The 20,161-nt window shown below is 36.9% G+C and overlaps 1 protein-coding gene across 4 annotated transcripts in view; it reads left to right on the forward strand.

The window, feature by feature from the left end:
* Window positions 1–20,161, forward strand: part of HMGCLL1 (3-hydroxymethyl-3-methylglutaryl-CoA lyase like 1) — a 72,223-nt gene that overhangs the window by 20,298 nt on the left and 31,764 nt on the right. For all 4 annotated transcript variants that reach the window (XM_032683898.1, XM_032683899.1, XM_032683900.1 and 1 more), the window contains exons 3-5: window positions 914–1,021; window positions 4,354–4,449; window positions 6,132–6,280. In XM_032683898.1, coding sequence (XP_032539789.1) covers window positions 914–1,021; window positions 4,354–4,449; window positions 6,132–6,280 — 353 coding nt within the window. The remainder of the gene's footprint in view (window positions 1–913; window positions 1,022–4,353; window positions 4,450–6,131; window positions 6,281–20,161) is intronic.

Below are 20,161 nucleotides of genomic sequence, written 5' to 3' on the forward strand. Positions count from 1 at the left end.
TATTTCTTTACATATTGATAACTGTTTTCTGTATTAGAATAAAAGTGTATTCCTATTTACCCAGCTTTTAAATCATACAGTTTCTTTCTGTACTTGGCTAACTAGCCTTTCTGTTACTTAACTGCCATTTCTTTTTCTGGAATTTGTCTTGTCAGTGAATAGCATTCTGTCACGATGTACTTGGTAAATACCATGAAACACTAACTGTCTTTGTAACATATGTTTGTGCTCAAAGTGCTAATATAGAAGACTAAAATGGGTTTAATCATGCTTCCTGCTAAACTGACATGGGGAAAAAGTATTACTCTTCTCTGATAATATTATTTGCCTGAAGGGTGGTAGGGAAGCAAGGAAGAAGATTGAAAGAGACTGTAGGGTACATGTATCAAAACAGTCATCTGTTTCCACAAACAGGAGGATAAGCTCACATATATAATTGTTACTGATATCAAACACGTTAGTAGTATTATGTTAGTAATATTAAATATAAATATTATTTATTCATAATATTATTAATATAAAGATGTAATAGTATTAACAGAATAGAATTACTCTGCCTCAGCTGTGGAGCTTTTTCCTCACATTTTTCTCTGGTTGAATTGTTACGATTTCCTTTGCTACTTCTTTGCTAGATTAGTATTTGGTTAGTAACAAATAACTTTTTTAAAGGCCAGACCTATAACCAGTTACACAGTTTTGTGATGGACAGAAAATGGAGTAGGATTGTGTATACCACCTAGTGCCTTCCTTATGCAGAAGTTTCCTACTGTCAGGAAACAGTAGAGTTATGATAAAATGTGTGAGTGGAATTCGTTTAAAAAAAAAAGTATTGATTATGTACTGAGAACATTTCACTTACAAAAGTTTCTTATCATATGAAATATTTTACTGAAGTATTTCTCCATGTCTGTAGGTGATAGTCCCAACTGATATAAAAATTGAGTTAATCAACCGGCTTTCCAAAACAGGCCTGCCTGTAGTAGAAGTGACCAGTTTTGTTTCATCCAAATGGGTGCCTCAGGTATGTAAAATCATCTCCATTCAGAACTATTTCAATTTAAAAGCCATTCCATTTATGTGACATTCAGTTATAACTAGATATTTAGGATGATGACAAATCATTAATATAATTTAATGTTGCTACTTCTTTTCTACTCTTCTAAAACTAATAATCACTGATGTAAAAAAGGAAAGTAGCATACCTTATTTTCTTTTTCACTAAATGAAATGTAATTTTCCACATTTGGAAATGTGTTTGAATGATCTAAATTTGGGACTTTTTATATGGAGTAGTAGTTAGGCATGCTACTTATTTTGCAGTTCTAGCACTCTATCAGCAGCCACACTGAGTTTTGATGAATCATAATAATTTGCTCATTATTTGTCCAAAATTGTTATGTTTGGTACAACTTAGCAGAAACACTAGCCTTTCTGAAATCAGCAGCAAAACTGAACTGGCATTAGGAGTGCCAGTTTTTCATGTAAGATTTAACATTGCAAATTTGGGCTTAGTCCTAAAGTATACTGTGTAGGTCCTGTTTGTGCAAATTAATTATTCCCTGCAAGGAAGGAAGGAAGTCTATATAAGTAAGGAAATACTTGTCTATATAATTTAAACTATTTTTCATGAAATTACACACTTGTTTGCACAGAAGCATTTGGATGCTTTATATTTAGTGAGGGTCTCAAGTTATTTACAAATTAAAACATGAAACTAATTAATTTGAGAAAATACTTCATTTTTAACAGTGTTTGTTGCACATCTGTCAAAATATATATAAAGTTTTATATTTTAAACTGAGAGTACATCCAGGGCCTGGACTGTATTTTACAGCTTTTATCTGAGAAAAACATAGTATGGTCATGCCTATTCATGAGTTAGCAAAGCAAACTGTACAGCACTCTGAGAGACACCTTTGATTTATTTCAGTGTTCTCGGGATCACGAGGGAATAGTCTAGAGGAAGGATAATAGGTAAGGGGAAGAGTGACAATGGAGAATTTCTTTGGCAGGAATGCAGGGGCAATGGTATTGTATCTGCTAAAAGTGACCAAGTTAAGATTTTCCAAATGTCATCAAAATTTGTCAGTAACTGCAACAAAGACTTATGTAGGTTTTTAAACATTAGAAGAGAAAGTCTAAAGCAAAGGTGTGTTTCTTCCTTTCTTGTTTAATTATTTCCTTTTCCTGTGAGCCATTAGAAGTACCAAATTTAGCATGAGTTTGTCATGTCTAAACACTTTGTTTTAATGGCTTAATTTGTGCTTAAAATGTTTTTTTTATTTAAAAAATAGGATTATATTGCATTGATAGAGAGTGCAGTCTTGACTTTGTCTTTTCTTAGCTCCTTTTTTTTTTTTCATGGGTCATGGGAATAGAATTCACGGTTATGTTTAGATCACTCATTCACTTCTTTTTTTAGTATTTCAAAGTTTTTTTATGGTTTCCAATCCGCTGTTGTTCTTGGCAGAGATTTTTTTACTGAAAAAAGCTACAAGAAAAAGTTCCACAGTAGCAAGGTGCCATGTAAAACAGGATCCCACACCTATAACCTAAACGGCCAAAAATTATAAATACCTACCTTTAGGAAGCTTATTTTAAAAGAAATTTGGAAAAGAAATATTTTATTACAATTTAAAATCTTGTAACGTGAAATATGTGTAAAGATGGGATTTTACTTACAGGAAAAATAGTAATGGGACAAATTTAATACATATAATATTTTTTTGGATCTGGCAGGTTTATACTGGTTGAAAAAGTGTCATTTTGGTTTTCTAGTGTATTTTAAGTCAGGCTATAATTGTGAAGTGTGGATTTAGTTCCAGTGTTTGCCATTTAATGAATCATTTGGTTTCAAACATTCTTCCTTGTCCTGAGAAATGTAGATACTAATTATATTAAATTAAGGAAAAATTGTTCTTAAAAAATTGATGTGTTAACAAAGGTTTTTTTGTGAGGTTATCAGACTGATTTAGTTTAAGTAGAAGCAGATAGAAAAAGTTGCCTTGTGCTATCACTTGTTTCCTGATGAGAAGTTAGTTGTCTGGCTATTAGACATTTTTCCTATCCACTTCCTTACAGATACGTTGGGCTTACATTTGAGGAGGCATATGTGCATTTTTCTGATATTTTTAATCCATTAATTTTCAGAGTAGGAAGCCAGTGACAGGAAGATTCCAGGTTGCCAGTAGTATTCTCAGTTAATAATGTGGTGTAATTTAATATCATGTATTTAAAATTGTGGTACTACATAGCTATCAATAAGGTATCTGCTGAAAGTAAGATGTAATGAAAGCTTTGTAGTTCATATATCTTTTCATATGGTACTTCTCAAATGACTTTTCACCAGTGTGGAAAGAATCAGAAATCCATTTTAATATTGTTTTCTCGAGAGATTTGCTTTTATGAGAGCTAATTTAAAAACTAAACACTATTCATTTTTTAAAACTCAAAATCTTTAAGACATGAAATAAGAGGGATATGTTTTATTAACTGTGTTGTTTTCAGGAATGCACACCATTGAAAAATATTCATTTTCCATCCACTTCTTTCAAGAAAATGTGCTTACCTAAATAACCTGTTTTGTATTACATCAATAAGTCTTTCATTCATCTTGATTAGTACATGTAATATGTTTAATCTTGAGTGTGAATGAGAAAAATGTAAAAGTGTCTTAAAAAGGCAGAGTTTCTTTTGTGAGGGAAGACTAAGGAAAACAAATCCTTGAATAAAGTAATGCTCTGATCTTTGCTATAGTAAAGAAGTATTTTCTTCTTTAGAAAGAAACTTCTAAATATATTAAAATGCTACACTATGCAGACAGTTGGATTTTGCTATATTTTTTTAGGGATAGACTTGTGTTTAGTCTTTTCAAATAGGCTGATTACAATTTGAGTATTTGAAGTTCAGTTATGCTTAACATTGTGAAGTTGCATTTATCAGAGTGCTGAAGGTTTCAAGATCTGGATGTTGTTTAAATGTCAGTTATTCTGTTAATTCCATCTGTTGAGTCCAGTGAGGTAAGGTTAAAGTTGCTATAACAATTGATGAACAGCATGATCACAAGTCTGTCAATTTATGATGCAAATTGTATTTTTACAGATACACACAAAAAGAAATCGTAGCTCCGATTCTATAATCATAGAGATCTGAAAAGATTGCAACTCAAATGCTCAAAAGTTCAGAAATTTAAAAAGGAGTACTTGTGCAATATCAATTTAACCCGTGTTGTTAGACTTTTTGTATACACTGTAAAAGGAATGAAGGCAAACCCACATTCTAGGCCACTTTCTGTTTAGCTGTATAAAATCAGAAAATGACTGCTGATCAGTACAAATTATTTATGTATTTTAGATGGCAGATCACAAAGAAGTAATGAGGGGCATTGAGCGGCATCCTGGAGTCCAGTATCCGGTTCTCACGCCTAATCTTCAAGGTTTTCATTCTGCTGTAAGTGCCTTCATAGATATTCAGTTCAGTACCATAAACTAGTTATTTAATCTTAGAAATAAGCTAATTGAAAAGTCTCAGTTTTCATTATGAAAAATGAGCAAATTTACAGAGTGATATTACGCTCTACGTATGTATATTTTGATGGAAGTGATGATCAGTCTTTTTAAATTCCTTTAAATGATGCTTGTATATAAAAAATAAGACAGTTTCTTCTTCTTTGACATGAAAAGTTTGCCCTAGAAAAGTTTCTGAAGTGTCTTCTTATTAGAAAGTACTGAAGAAGAATGAGGATGTGAAAATGCTTTATAGCAATTCTGCATTTCATTTTGGTAGGTTTTGAAAGTTTAAATTATTTCAGTTCATACAAAATAAGTACTCAAAATTATAGACTCGAAGTGTTTGGAAGTGTGAAAATAGAGCAGTTCAGTCTTAAAACATAAACATTGATAGTCAAATCTTTGCATTTTTTTGTTTTCTGAAAATTCTTAATACTTCTGTGCTTCTGTCCTGATAGAGGACAAACTGTATTTGGAAAGTGTACTGCTTAGTGGATATTTGTGGTGTAGTCTATCATTCAGTTCCTATACTGCATATGAAATCTCTGTTAAAACAGAATCCTGTGCATAGTCAACTTAGCTATCAATAGTCAGCTTATAGTGCCATGACTTTGTCTCAGTGGTAGCTTGTATGAGTAGATTAATTGTGCTATATATGTATACAGTATATCTTGATACTGTATATAATGAAAGGAAAACAATTAAGAAATAGTTGTAGGTGATTCCTGCATTCTTTCTTGATGATATTTTCCCCTCTCTGTTTGAAAGAACATTTGTCCCTGTAAGAGTTGCTGAAGCTTAGACCTTATCCTGCAGAAGCAAAGACTAAAGGGAAAGTCTTCATCCCTTTTCATAGAACAAGAGTATTATTCTCACTGGAGAATGAGAATTAATTAACTCTTCTCCTAAGCTTAAATATTTTCTCCTCCTATCATTTGTCTTTCAGCCTTCTAGTTTGCCTCATGTTAGTTGATTTACTCAGTACAAGCTCAGGCTAATTGCCCCTTGAATTAAGTCACCACATTTACACATTTTCTAGACTGGTGTTTGCTCTGAGGCTGTCTCAGCAGGCTCTCACACATTTTCCATATTATCCATAGCAACGGTGACACCAAGACCAGTGGAGCCCTTGATCCTAGAGCTGGATCTAACAAAGAAATCGCTATTAGTTATTGTTGCTGCTTCTAGGCACATGCCCACAGAGAGCTTTCCCAAGAATGGGAATTCGGGAGGAACGGACATTGTGCAGGGGATGGATATTTCAGAGTTGATATATGATCTTTCCCTTTTCTGAAAAATAAATATAAGTATCAATAATTGTTATTTTTATAGTTGCTTCATGTAATTTCCTGCATCTTATTACCTTTATCATTGACGAGTTTAAAAACATGTTTACTTAACTGCTGAGAAGAGGGAGGAAATAGCCATAGTGAATGAACTCAAAATTTGATTCAATCTGTCTATATGTGATAGCTTAAAAAAATTTGAATTAAACTTATATTTTAGATATGGGTAATATACTTAATGTACTTTAAAATTCTGGAGTGTTGTACAGAATTAAGTGCTTGATCTAATATTTTAATATAGTGTTATGATGCTGTTTTATTGAAATGTATTTTTTAGATTGCAGCAGGAGCTACAGAAGTCTCAGTATTTGGCGCAGCATCTGAATCTTTTAGCAAAATGAATATTAATTGTTCAATTGAAGAAAGCATAGAAAAGTTTGAAGAAGTTGCTAAATCTGCAAGGAATATGAATATTCCAGTGCGTGGGTAAATATAAAGATTCTAAAGTAATACAGAATTATTGGAGTTACTGTTACAGGGGGTTTGGTATCAGTAGAAAAGTATACTACGAAATTTTTACATTTTAGATGACTTGTAATAATAGTCTTTACTGTGATTTTTTTTCAAGATTGAATATATTTAGTAATTTACGCATTTTTAACTAGTAATGGTGACTACTTTTCTCTGGAAATTGAAAAAAAATTTGTGTTTATAAGATACCTATTTTATTATACAAATTTATTTTTATCATCACAGATGACATAATAAAATTTATTTTATGTTGTTGAGAATTCATAACACTTGCCTGCACCTTAAAAAAATACCCTACATACATTTATTTTATTGTAGCATTCAGAATATATCACTTCATACGCTGTGGCATCAAGGTGTAAAAGTGAGAAAACAAATTTACTCCTAAGAAAAAAATTATTCTGTATATAAGTTATCCTGAAAACCCTGGTATTGAAGTTTTTGGAGTTTGCAGCACATAAAAGTCTAGAATTGTCCAGTATTTATTTTTTTCTCTGAAGTACTTTCTTTTAAACTTAAAATAATCCTGAATGGTACTTACTCTTGAACAGTATTTGTTTTTCATTTCCATTTTCTTTTGCATCACACAGAACTACTTACTTAAGATTATTTGCAAAGGTCCTTCTCAATGTGGAAGGGCGTACAAAGGTTCAAGGAGAAACTCAACAGTGAGATTCCTTGAGGATTACTAGTAATGCAAACTACATCATGCTCAAAAAATACCTGAATGTGAAAATAGATAGAGGTAGATATCTTAGAGAGTAAGTGCTTGTAAACCTGTCTGGGAATAAATACTGGGATCTCTCTTTGCTCCAGAAATGGTGATGGGGTAATGCTACTGCACGCTTTTTTCACAACAGCGTGGTTGTTTGGACATTTGTCTTGAGAAAGGGAGATCCGACTTCTAGTTATACCTCACCCACAGAGAATCACAGAGTAACAGTATGGTTTAGGCTGAGAGAGGGACCTTTGGAGATCATCTCATCCAACCCAAGAATTTGGGGGTTGACAAAAAGCTCTATGTGAACCAACAGTGTGCACTCACAGTCCTATCTGTATCCTGGTCTGCATTAAGAGTGGCCAGAAGGTTAAGGGAGATGATTCTGCCTCTTTATTGCACTCTTGTGAGACCCAACCTGAAATATTGTGTACAGTTCTGGTACCCTCAACATAAGAAAGACATGGAACTGTTGGAACAGTCCAGTGAGTGGCCACAGAGTTAATAAGGGACTGGAGCAGCTCTCCTATGAAGACATGCTAAAAAACTTGGGGCTACTCAGCCTGGAGAAGAGAAGGTTGCATGAAGACCTCATAGCAGCCTTCCAGTTTTGGAAGGGGGCCTGCGGGGAAGCCAGAGAGGGACTCTTTGTCAGGAACTGTAGTGACAGGACAAGGGGGAAAGGTTTCAAACTGAAAGAGAGTAGGTTTATATTCGATATTAGGATTAAATTCTTTACTGTGAGGGTGGCGAGGCACTGGAACAGTTGCCCAGTGAAGTTGTGGATGTCCCATCCTTGGCAGTGTTAAAGGCTGGGTTGGATGGGGCTTTGGGCAACCTGGTGTAGTGGAAGGTGTCCCTGTCCATGACAGTAGAGTTGGAACTAGATGATCTTTAAGGTCCTTTCCAAGCCAAACCATTCTATGATTCTATGATTTTCACACACACAGAGCCAACCAAGGATAGCTCATAAATGTGTGGGTTCTTTTCCTTAGCCTGGTTATGTTTCAGATGGAAAGTCACTGAATAAACAAGCAAGGATGTTCACTGTATTAAGAAACAATAACTTGTACTAGAGTTTAAATACTCTTCCTAGCTGCTAATCTGCCAGGTAGTAAGCTTGCCTGCCTGAGTAACTTCTTTTATAAGAGGTCTGTTGTTTAAAAGTTCTCTGCCACTACTGTTTGTCACATTTTTCCAAAACTAAAGTCTGAGCTGAGAACATAACTAGCAATTTGAGTTCTCCGGGAGGATTAAACCCAGGAATGTGTGGCTTTATTAATAAAATGAACTCACACGACCCGGTTGGTTGGAGTCCCAACAACCAAATCTGTTTTGGGACCCCCATCCTTGCAAAAGCAGACATAAAATGTTTTTTAACATCCCGATTTTTTTCACTCGAATGCACGGTGGCTACAGTCATTTTTGAAAATGTGTCAACAGACACATGTACATATTTTAATTTGCCAAATTCTGACACATGTGTTACATCTGATTGCCAGATCTCCAGCAGTTCCAATCCCCTGAGGTTTTTCCTTTGGGTTTGAGTGGAGACACTGCTTGGCAATCAGGGCAAGTTTTTAGAATTTCTTTCAATTGACTTGGTTTCAGATCGAATTGTTTCTGTAACGATCATGCATTTTGGTGGAAAAATTCGTGGGAAAGTTTAGCTTGTTGGTATAAATTTGGTATTGCCACCATACTTGCCAGTTGGTTGGCAACTTGGTTTCCCTCCGCCACAGCGCCTGGTAGAGCGGTGTGAGATCGGGTGTGTACAATATAGTATTTGAATCTCCTATTGTGGATTAAAAGCAACAGTTTGTTTAATAGTTCGAATAGACGTTTGTTGGAAACTTCTTTTAGATAAGAATTTTCAATTCTCTTTACGATGCCCACCACATAAGCTGAATCAGACACAATGTTTATAACTTCACTTTGAAAGATTTTGAAAGCATGCACAGTTGCTGAAAGCTCTATGATTTAGGGTGAACCTTGCACCTTATGAACGTTTTGTTGCCAATGGTCATCTTCTAGCCAAACGATGACAGCATTTCCAGTTCTACCAGAGCCATCTGTAAAGAGTGTTTTTGCTTTGTCAATTGGAATTTCTGATTGCATAATTTTCGGTTTGAATGGGATTTTGGCCAATCTTTGAATAAATTGACACGCAGGGAGGTGAAACTTTACCTCTCCTGGATATTCACCAAGGGCAATTTGAAAATTGACAGAGGTTCTCAGCAGTTGTTCGAGCTGTTCAGAGGTTAATGGAAGGTAAATATGGCTTGGCTCCCTTCTGTAAAACTCTAAGCATCTCGTGCGTCCTTTGAAAATCAGCTTGCCAGTCATTTCACCTATGGTTACAATGGTTTTTTTGGAATTGATGGGGGAGGAATATCCACTCCCACAAGTAGAAGTCTTTGTTGTCTGTTGAAAATTGGCCTAAGATGGCCAGTGGCTGTCTTTCTTCTCTGATAATTACCAGGGAGGATGGCAGTCCCTCCATTCTCCGGTCTACTTGTTGTTTCGATATTTTTTCTTCAACTATACAAAGGGCTTCTTCTGCTTCTTTTGTTATGGACCTAGGAGAGGACAGATCTGCATCTCCCTTTAAAAGTTTGACCAGGGGGTGTAAATCATTGGTTGTGATCCCCAGTACCGGATGTATCCAGTTGATCGCTCCTAATAACTTCTGGAGGTCATTTACATTTCAGACTCTTTTGTCAATTGTAATTGTTTGTGGTCTGATAGTTTTTGAGTTAATTTGGAGTCCGAGGTACCTCCAGGGTGCCTCTTTCTGCACTTTCTCAGGGGATATCTCCAATCCGTGTGAATTTAGAGCCGAGACCGTTAAATTTAGAGTTTCTTCCACAGCCAATTCTGTTTCGGCACAAATCAAAACATCGTCCATATAATGGAAGATGATTGATTCGCAAATTTCAGCCTAATTGGTAACAAGACTTTAGCGACGAACATTTGGCAAAGTGTTGGTGAATTTTTCATTCCCTGAGGGAGCACTTTCCACTGGAACCGGCGGTGAGGTTCACAAGCATTGATTGCTGGGACAGAAAACACAAATTTTGCCGAATCAGCCAAACTGAGAAAGAGATGAAAAAACCAGTCCTTTATGTCCACAACAACCACGGGCCATTCAGCAGGTAACATAGATGGAGATGGCATACCTTGCTGAAGGGCTCCCATGGTTTCTAGGACCTCATTTACTTTGTGCAGGTCCTGGAGAAATCTCCAGGAACCTGAGGATTTTTGGAGGACAAACACTGGAGTGTTCCAGGGACTGGTGGAAGGCTCCAGGTGTCCTTTAGCCAATTCTTGATCTACTAGTTCATTTAAAATTTGCAGCTTTGAAGCAGGTAGGGGCCACTGATCTACCCAGACCGGGACTTGTGTCTTCCACGTGAGTCTGGGCAGCTGCATTTGCTCAGTGACCCCCCCTAAAAAATTGTTTCCAAACTTAGGTGCCACTGTTCCATAGTGTCCTGCCCCCACAGAGTTACCGGGATATTAAGTACAAATGGTCAAAGAGATGCAGGTCTGCCTTCTGGTCCATATATATCCATGACTTCCAAACTTCTGACTGGTTGTTGATAACCGCCCACCCCACTGACTCTCGTATCGGTTGAGTGAGCCAGCCAGTTGGATGGACAATCTCGGGAGGCAATAATTGTGACGTCCACTCCCATATCTAACAATCCCACTATTTTGATTTTTTGTGGGTTTCACACTCTGAAAAATAAATAAAACATGTTAGAAATGGCCTAGACGATTTTATGGTGGTCGTCCAGTTTGCCTATATTGAACCATTGCTCCTGGCTTCTTCATCCTCAGACATGGTGCTGACTAAAGCATCAGTGGAAATCATTTTCGCAACTGGAAAGTGATCTTCAATCTCTATAAGTGGTAGCATGACAGAAACACTTATCATTAGTAAGTCCAGTCAATAGAGTAGGGGTTATGACTATTCCTTTCTCGATTGCCACCAAGCGTGAGACGATTAAGTATATTTGGTCCGGTTGAACGCTGAAGGAAGAAGGGCAGACCTTTGTAAGCTGCTGAGTGGATTTAAATTGAAGTGGAGGGGACGTAACTGTTAATATAATCCAATCTAAGGATGAGGGTCATCCCTCAGCTCTGTGAGGCAGATATTCTTTGGCTGCTGGGAAAGTGGGTTGTGCAGGATGGAGCACAGTTGAGGGGATCCTTGTGTCATCGCGCCCCCCTGGGCGTTCCGCTCCCCGTTTCCCGAGTGCTTGCAGTGACACTGCTGAAGATCAGGTAATGAGTTAAAAGTCACTTTTCGCTTTAATTTAGGGGACTTCTTCAGCGGTAGGAATTCGCCATTGATATTGGTAAGCGACCGACATTGGCTGGACCAATGGCAACCCTTCCCACACCTCCGGCAGGGTCTTTTTGGGGATTCAGGATTTGGCGTTAGTTCAGGACAATGCTTTTTTATATGGCCTTTTTGGCTGCAACTGAAACATGACTGTGGCCCAGTGAGGGCAGCAGCGAGTAAACGGGCTTTATGTGATCCCGACCCCACGTTCTTACACACTTCAATCATTTTGAGTACGGTAGGATCTTATAACATCTTTAAGGCTTTTTGACAGTTCTCATTTGCCTTTTCATATACTAGTTTGTTAAATAAAATGTCCTGACTCTCCTTCTGTTTTACTTGGCAAGTAATCGCCTCCTTCAATCGTGTAATAAAGTCTACAAATGGCTCTTTAGGGCCTTGATTAATAAGGGTAAAAGATGGCGTTTGGACATAAGCATCCGCTACCTTTTTCAAGGCTTCAACTGCTAATTCTTTAGTGATATCTAAGTATCTTAAATCTATGCACGATTGATCATCTCTGCTGGTGTAGTTACCCTCACCATACAGCATGTCCACCGCATTTTTCACTGGAATCCTTCGTCTTTCCATTTTTTCATTTATGTATGTTGTAATCAGTTTTTTCCATTCTGTTTCAAAAACAGATGATTGTACTGTAGATAGTAAGCCATTAATTACTGCCTGAATGTCATATGATATTAAACAATAGGCTAAGAAAAATGATTCAAGGAGTCCCACAGTAAATGGAGCTCCAAGGCTGTATTGAATAATTGCTTTTTTGGTATTTTTTAGCATGGGATCAGATATGGGCCTCCATTCCGGGGCACGGCCTTCTTCTAGATATATGGGGAAGGCTTTTAGGAATTCCACATCATTGGCTTGAGCCGCTTCATCCCTAAAGGCTTTCCAAATGTTTGGTTGCTTTGTTTGACTGTCCAGTATGTATTGTCTATTTAGGGTTTGGATGTTATAGATGTCAGAGGCCTGGGTGGTATAGGCCTCATGGGCACTACCATGTTGCCGGATGTTATGTCTGGAACTAGGCCTGGCCCTACCCCTCTCTTCCCTTCTACCCCGGAAGGGGGATGACTCTGGGGAAGAGGCGGAGCTGGTGGGAGAGGGCGTGCGCGGGAGTGTATCTGTGGGAGGGTTGGTGATGTAAGCAGGTGGGGGCGGAGGCAGTCTGGGGGGTGGAACCGAAGGTGGAGCCGACGGGATGCACCTACGCTTTTCTCGTGCCGATGTTTCCCGCACTGTCCTTTCCCGCCTTCAACCTTCACGTGCTTCACTTCCCTTCACATGCGACCGTCCTCCCACATCACTGATGCCATTTTGTGTAGACTGATGAAATGCCTCGTCCTCTTCGTCCCTCCTGCCATTTTGGGGTTTTCAGGACTTGTCCTTTTCTGAGGGTTTTGGCTTGCCGAGCAACTGTTTGGACTTAGGTTTTTTATGTTTCGAAGTATTTTCATAGAGACTCTCATTCGAGTTCATTGTCTGGTGCTGTAGCACCATCAGAACAAGTCTCCAGGCAATTAAAGCTTCTTTTGCATTTCTGTCACCCCTTTCATTAGCTCGCCAAGCATCATAACCAATTTTTTGCCACTCATCTATTGATGTGTCATTGGAGATTATACGTCCTTTATGATCCAGCCATTTGGCCAGCGCTTTCGCTGATTTTTTATCTAGTGGGTGACCATGCTCAATGATGAAATCTTTGAGCTTTCTATACACGAATTTCTGAGAGGTTGACAGCGAAAGTCCCATTCTGCTGTTATAGCGACTTTAGATGAGCTGTCGTTGCTGTAGCAGTTCCTCTCTTAAGGGGATTGGAGATAGGGATGGGAGTAGGGATGTCCCCGGCTGCTCACCTGCCTGGTGCGAAGACCTGTGCTGACCCGATGGTCCGCAGTCTGCCGTTCAGCCAAGGAGGACTGGCGGGGTGATCACCTCTCCAGGTGTCACCTGAGCCCCGGTGAGCACAAGGGAGTTCCTTCAATATGAAGGACCTTCTACCTTGCCCCACGGCCTGGGCGCCATATGCCACGGTCTGGTGAGTGAGGGAGTAGGACCGCAACACTGCACAAAGGAGTCCGACAAGGTAGAAGGTCGGGGTGCAATGGCCCTTTATTAAGGTAGAGCAGGGACTTATATAGGATTTGGATCAGAAAGGCTCAGTAACAGGGGAGGAGTATGAGATTGGCATCTCAGGCAGGGTACAGCAGGATAGGTGAACACAGGAGGAGGAACTTGGGAAGAGCTGAGCGTCAGGAGCCAATGGGGACCCACCCCGCACTGCGGCACTCTTTGGCCAATCAGTGCAGGATGAGTGGGAAAGTGAGAGGTTAAACAACCTTTGGCGGGAAAACAACCCTGGGCAAGCCCGGGCAAGTCCAGGGCCATACAAACTAATGGGATTAATACAGCCAAGTGGGGAAAATACATCAAACACACAAGCAAGTCCATAAAATGGAGTTTCTTCAGGTGCAGTAAATGTCTCTCCATGCCTTGAAGTGCTCCCACTCAGATTCAGGCTCCTCAGCACAAATGTAAGGTAAATTTCATACAGTACATGTAGAACAATTTTATTGAGTCTATCACACAAGGTGGAGTGTGTTACTGAACACTTTCAACTGTGAACTGCTTAGTATCACATAGACTGCAAAGTGATCAAAGTTGTGAATGAAAATTATGTAAAGTGCACTCCAGCTATAACTTTCTTCCTTAGGCTTACATGTCTAAGAAAAGTGAATCATTCAGAAGTAAGAAGCCATTGACAGAATCATTAAATTTATGGGATTATATCCAAGTAAAGAACCTAAAAAGAGAGGATAAGTATGTTGAAGAGAAGCTACATTTATGTGAATGCTACATGTATCTTCATCACATGATATTAGCTTGAGAATTACTTTATCCAGTGAAAATTAGAGATTTTGGCATCAGGAGATAAGATGATGGACTAATGCTACACTTCAACAAAACAAAAAGTTTAGGAGAGAACTACTGGTATTTTTCCAGGGGGATGTATTATAACTCAATAATAAAGTAGCCACTATGCTAAAAACCTGCTGAGAATCTAAATTGCAGAATGTGGAGCCTTATTTCATAACAAAAAACTCTAACTGAGATAATTCTGAGTATACATTGAACATGAATTTCAGTATATGAGAATATTGAAAAGAATGTTTTGAACATGCTAATAAGTTAGAAGATAAAAGAGAACTGGTTAACACCATACATTTGGACTTTGACTACTCTTTTAAAAAATTCCTCCCAGGGAGATTTTGAGGAGGCAAAATAATAATTAATGAGGAATAAAATATTGCTATGGATCAGAGTCTAGACTGATATGTTTTCAAGAGAATAATTACCAAGTATTGATTCTTGTTCCTGCCTGTTCTTACTCATTCAGATGCACTCCTCATGGGTTGCAGAGTTACAGGAATCCCTGGGACACATTGAGACAGAATGATTGCTCAGGAATAATAATAAAAAGGGATTGGTTAGTGTCCATCTACTTCACTACTTTCTTTTAAACTCCACTGTACTGTCTTTTGTTGAGTGGAATTCTGATGAAAAAAATAGCAGAAGATTGAATATAGAAATACAGAATTCAGAAGAACTTTTTTTTTTTTTAATAGTAGATCTCTCAGCAGTTGAACACAGTTATAGAAGGTGGACTTAAAACTTTTAATTAGTTAAAAAATGAAAAAATACACATAAAGAAGAAGCATCAATTTTGAATGGCAAATCCAGGAAGTGAGTAAATCTGTTTACAACATTTCAGCTGCTTGTAAGGAGAGAGATTATGGATCAGACTGTCATTTCCAACTTAATTCTAGAAAACTAAACCATGATCTTCTCTGGTAGTAACAGCCAACAAAAGCTTGCACTACTGTAGGGATTTCATTAGTACTTGAGAGAAAGTAGTTCATTACCTCCCAAAAATTGCAGTACATGTAGTAGACTTCTGAAGTTTTACATTGTATTTAATGAGATAAAACACTGGGCTTCTTTTCCTCAATGAAAAAAGTTGTGAAAAGATAATCAGAAAGTAAAAACTTGAAATGAGATTTCACAGAAATATTCAGCGCAACCAAGGTGACTTTTTCCTGGAAATAAAGCAATCAAAACCAAATTAACTAATAAGGCCTATGATCTATAATCCCATATTTAGCTGTTGCTAAAGAAGCTACTTTTAGTGACAGATAAAATAAATGGGATTTTGGTATCCCATTCCATGCAAAATTCTCTAAATGCTGAGACAGCGAAGGCTTTGTGGCAAGTTGTTCTTGACATTCAGTATTTTGAATAGGTGCTCATGGTTTGACTGGTTGTTATTTAATTGCAAGCAGGTTAGTTTCAGGTTTTATTTTGTTGTGTGGCTTCTATTTACTGTAAGTAGTTATATATTGTTTACAACTCTTGATGTAACATGAGGCAGATCTGAGCATGACCACACAAGCCTGAGCTTGTCATCCTAAATCTTCTTGTAGTACCTACAGGGAATTAGGCAGCCTTCAAGCTGTGGTTCACTGTATGTGCTTTTTAAAGTACTTGCCTTAGGATAAGATGAAACACTCTCTGGATGATCCATCCTTTTGACTAAAGGAGCTTAGGTCAAATCCAATGCTGGTCATTCTATAGATGGCATAGGCTGTAGGTAATTATCGTTGATATCAGCACTAAGAACAGATGAATCCCAGCCTGTGCATAGGCTGAGGATTAGGACCTTTTAATTTGTGTAAATTACAACAGATAGAAGAAATAGGCTTTGTGCTGCAAGGTAACTGAAAATGAAGCTGTGGACTTTAAGGACAAAGATTTGTACTCTATGGACTTTGGTTTTAATCACCCTATTAGAGACTGGCTAATTTAAAGAACCATGGCCAAAACCTGCAGCCTTTCCTCAAGCAAGCTCCCAGGACTACACGTTTTGGCTTCTAATATAAATTTTGTAGGCTAAATATTTTTATATAATTACTTAAGTAATAAAAATATTAATATGCATAAATTGTATTTGTATTCATTTCAATACAGAGATTGTTTCCTTTCTAAAACACTATTATTGTTTAAAGCATTATTTATTTGCAGGAAATGGATAATTTAGTGCCTTGCCCTAACCCCTTATTTGTGCAGTTGAAAAATACTTCCAAAAATAATTTTAAGAGGTTCAAATTTTATTTCCTATTTTTACTGGCAATTTAAAATTTATGCAGTGAGCATAAATCATTGGCAACCCTTGAATCTTATGAAAAATGCACTGAAGCAGTTGAAACTAAACTTTAGGCTTTTGCATGTCTTACTGTTACTACAGCTGCACTAACATTGACTCCATCATCATCCAGAAAATTTATGCTGTCAGCTGTCACATTTAAAACTGTAGCACAGTCCACAGTTTTCGAATGTTTACTAAATTAGTTCAAATGTTTATGAAGAGTTGAAATGTTGCATATGGTCTTAGAAGTTAGACTATTTATTAGCATCATAAGGAGGTTTTATTTTTATTTTTTTGTACATGCATAAAAACTTTACATTAACAACTTGGACACATTCTGTGAAGACACTGAGCCAAATCAGTTGTGAACTGTGTGGTCACCAAATTACTACTATGCATGTCTTGCATGTGAAGTAACACAAAATAGTGCTGGTTTTAAATTTGCATCTTTTAATGCATAATTCAGATACTATTAAAAATATCACAAGTTACTGTGGTTAAAAATTAAGTCAAATAGCCAGGATTGATAAACATTGGTGGCAAATGGTAATTGCAAGTAGTCGCTTGGTTTGTCTTTTAAGTTAAATATATCATTATTGTACATATGAAGAAAGTGTCAAGTAAATTCTGATTATACTAGATTCTTCCAAGTTAATTTATTCCAAAATTTAAAAAGACACAGGAATTAATTGAAATTGGTACAATAGAACAGTAAGGAAGTAAGGACTTGCATTTCCTCCTTTTCAGCGAATGGTACCTCACAACCTACTTTGTGTCCTGTGGCAATGAAATAAAATCCAACTATCTCCCTCTGAAACATTCAGTTCTGTATAGAACTGTCTTAGTCCTAATAAAAATGAACAGGGGATATAAGCCTTAAAGGTTGTAATTTTTTTCCTCTACTAAAAGAACACTTCTCTGTGATTAGCAACTGAAAGCTGTATTTATGTCCCAGACCTGAAAATTTTTCGTGTGAATAGCTCTTCTAAGGCCATTTGGGCAAATGTTTAGAGACTCAGTGTGAAAACAGATGCAAATGATTGCTGTAAAATAACTCTAGAAGCATTTCCTTACAAAGCTGCTGCTTCGTGAAAGCCTATGTAATCAGACATTAATTCTGAACTGGTGTATGTAATTCCTTTGTTTATGCCCTATGTCTTTAGGAATGGTGAAGTTCACAGTACATAAAAACATTTTGAAATTTATCAATATTTGACTTACACCTGTGTTTGTATAGAATTCAAATACTGGTTGATATACTTGAAGTATAGCAATATGTTTTTCTGTGACAAATAGATGCCAAACAAACTATTGTGTGCAATACTAGTATTTTATCTTTATAGTATGCTATAATAAAGCTTACAGGTTACAATGTATGTAATTCCTTGGTGATTTATTTGCAAAAAAAAATGTGGAAGAACACATTATTTCTATTTTAATATACTTTATAACAAGCGATTTCAGAAACTAATAATGATGTCTGTTTTGTTTATAAAGAAACATGTTAATTGTCTAAAACTTCTGATTATCAAGACCATCTGATCTTTATAATTCGGTTCAACAATGTTATGTTTTCTTTTGTTACAGTTCATTCTAAACAACTTAAGATATTTATATGGCCTTACAATACTGTATTTTTTATACGTAATTAGAAGTACCATAACATAAACTCCAACAATTCAGTTTCGCAAAAATCAATACAATTCAAAGCAGTGTGTGTTTTATGAATACAGACACTTGAACTGGTGTCTGTATTTGCTGGTATTCTGGAATACTTAAGGCTAGAATACACGTGTTTTTTCACATTGCTTTAAAATGCCCATTTTTAAGACTACGCTGTGTAGTTTAGCACAGTCACAGTTATATTGATAATAGGATGAGTTATGCCCGTTATCCTTTCTCTAGATAGTAAAACCAATTAAACACCTTCGTGTCACTATAAGTGAGCCTGTATTTGAGGTTATGGGAACAACAAAATGTAGATGAACATTTAACAGACTTGGAAGCAACACATTTTAGTATGTAAATGGTAAACAAACCTACAGGGTTACACAGTATTAAGCCAGCTGGTCACAGTCCCTTGGAGAAGTTTATGAAGGCAGAGATTGCTGGGATGTGGGGAGTTGGTACGTTTCTCTGTACTGGGAACAGCTTAAGAAAAGGTTGTTGGAGCCATTGTACTAACTCTATCATACTGGATGATTGCACTATGTAAGGGGGGAGGTTTAGGAATAACGCTATGTCAACTTTTACCTGTTGTTTTTGTACCTGCAGAGAGAAAATATTATTACTGGGCCAGAAAAGCTGTTTAAAAAAAAGAAAAAAGGAGGGATACATTTCTTGCCTGTTTCTTCTTAAAGGGAATAAGTCAGACTTGAAATGTCAGTATGAAATTATGAGGTTACAATACAATATCTTTGCTAGTATGTTATGTATTACTCCATGGATAACTTGAGGTAGTTATTAAAAAATCAAATGGTAAAGTGGCCCTTCATTATTGGAGCTGTTTGGTTATGTTTTTAGAGAAGTAGTTATTTTCTAGAACATAGTTCACAATTTAACAGTGTTTTTTAGGCATTCTAAAAATAGTAACAAATATTTTTTACTATAGTATTCACTGTGAATAGCATATATATTACTTGTTATTGGGTACTAAATACATGGAGAGGTTCTTTCTTTTTTTTTTTTTTCTTTTTAAAGTCAAATGTGGGAAAAAATCCTGGCCTTATTTACACATTTTGGGCTTGGTTTGGAGATTCTGTTTCTAGTTGCTGTCTTCTCTTCCTTGTAAGGATTACCTGTTTTCAACTAATGGCTTGCTTTGCACAGAGACAGAATATATCAACTGCGATATTATGAATTCACCAAATGAGATGCATATACATTTTAGCACAAACATCCAGTAAAAATAAATACATCTGCAGTGAACATGGTAAATTATATGCAAACTTACACTATAATAATAAACAGGAAACAGCAGCATCTGAGTCTGCAACTGGCTTCTCAGGAGGCTCCATGCTTCCAGCTGTGGGTAGCAGCTGTGGATCTGGCTTCTGGAACTCTTGCTGAAACAAGCTGACAAAGGGCTGATTACAACATGGAGTTTCAGTTTCTGCTTGGATTCATTTCCTTTTAACACCCTTTAGTTAAGAAAAGTTTGCTCATTTACCCTGATTGAGGTTTTATATTCTCTCTTCATAGGCATGGCTGGTGTGGTGATTATCACCATTCCTAGTGACCTTGATTGTGGGGACCTTATACAGTCTATACCATTTCTGGAACATTGCAATTTGGTTTCGCCTTACTGGAAGAAATTGAAAACTCTCTTCCTCTTCCTTCTCTCTCTTCATCCCCAGAGGCTGTTCAGCATTTTGTGCAAAATATTATGCAGTAAGTTGTCTATTTTTTTATTTTTATATGCATGAAAACAATTCAGTAGAGACCAAATGATCCTCATCTGCAGTGAATCTGTAGAACAGGCAAGAGACTGGGTAAACTCTGCCAGGTGAAACAAGTAGAAAACTTCTTTTTATCACTTTTTATTAAAGG

Source organism: Chiroxiphia lanceolata, chromosome 3 (genome assembly GCF_009829145.1).
Source record: "Chiroxiphia lanceolata isolate bChiLan1 chromosome 3, bChiLan1.pri, whole genome shotgun sequence".
NCBI lineage: Eukaryota > Metazoa > Chordata > Aves > Passeriformes > Pipridae > Chiroxiphia > Chiroxiphia lanceolata.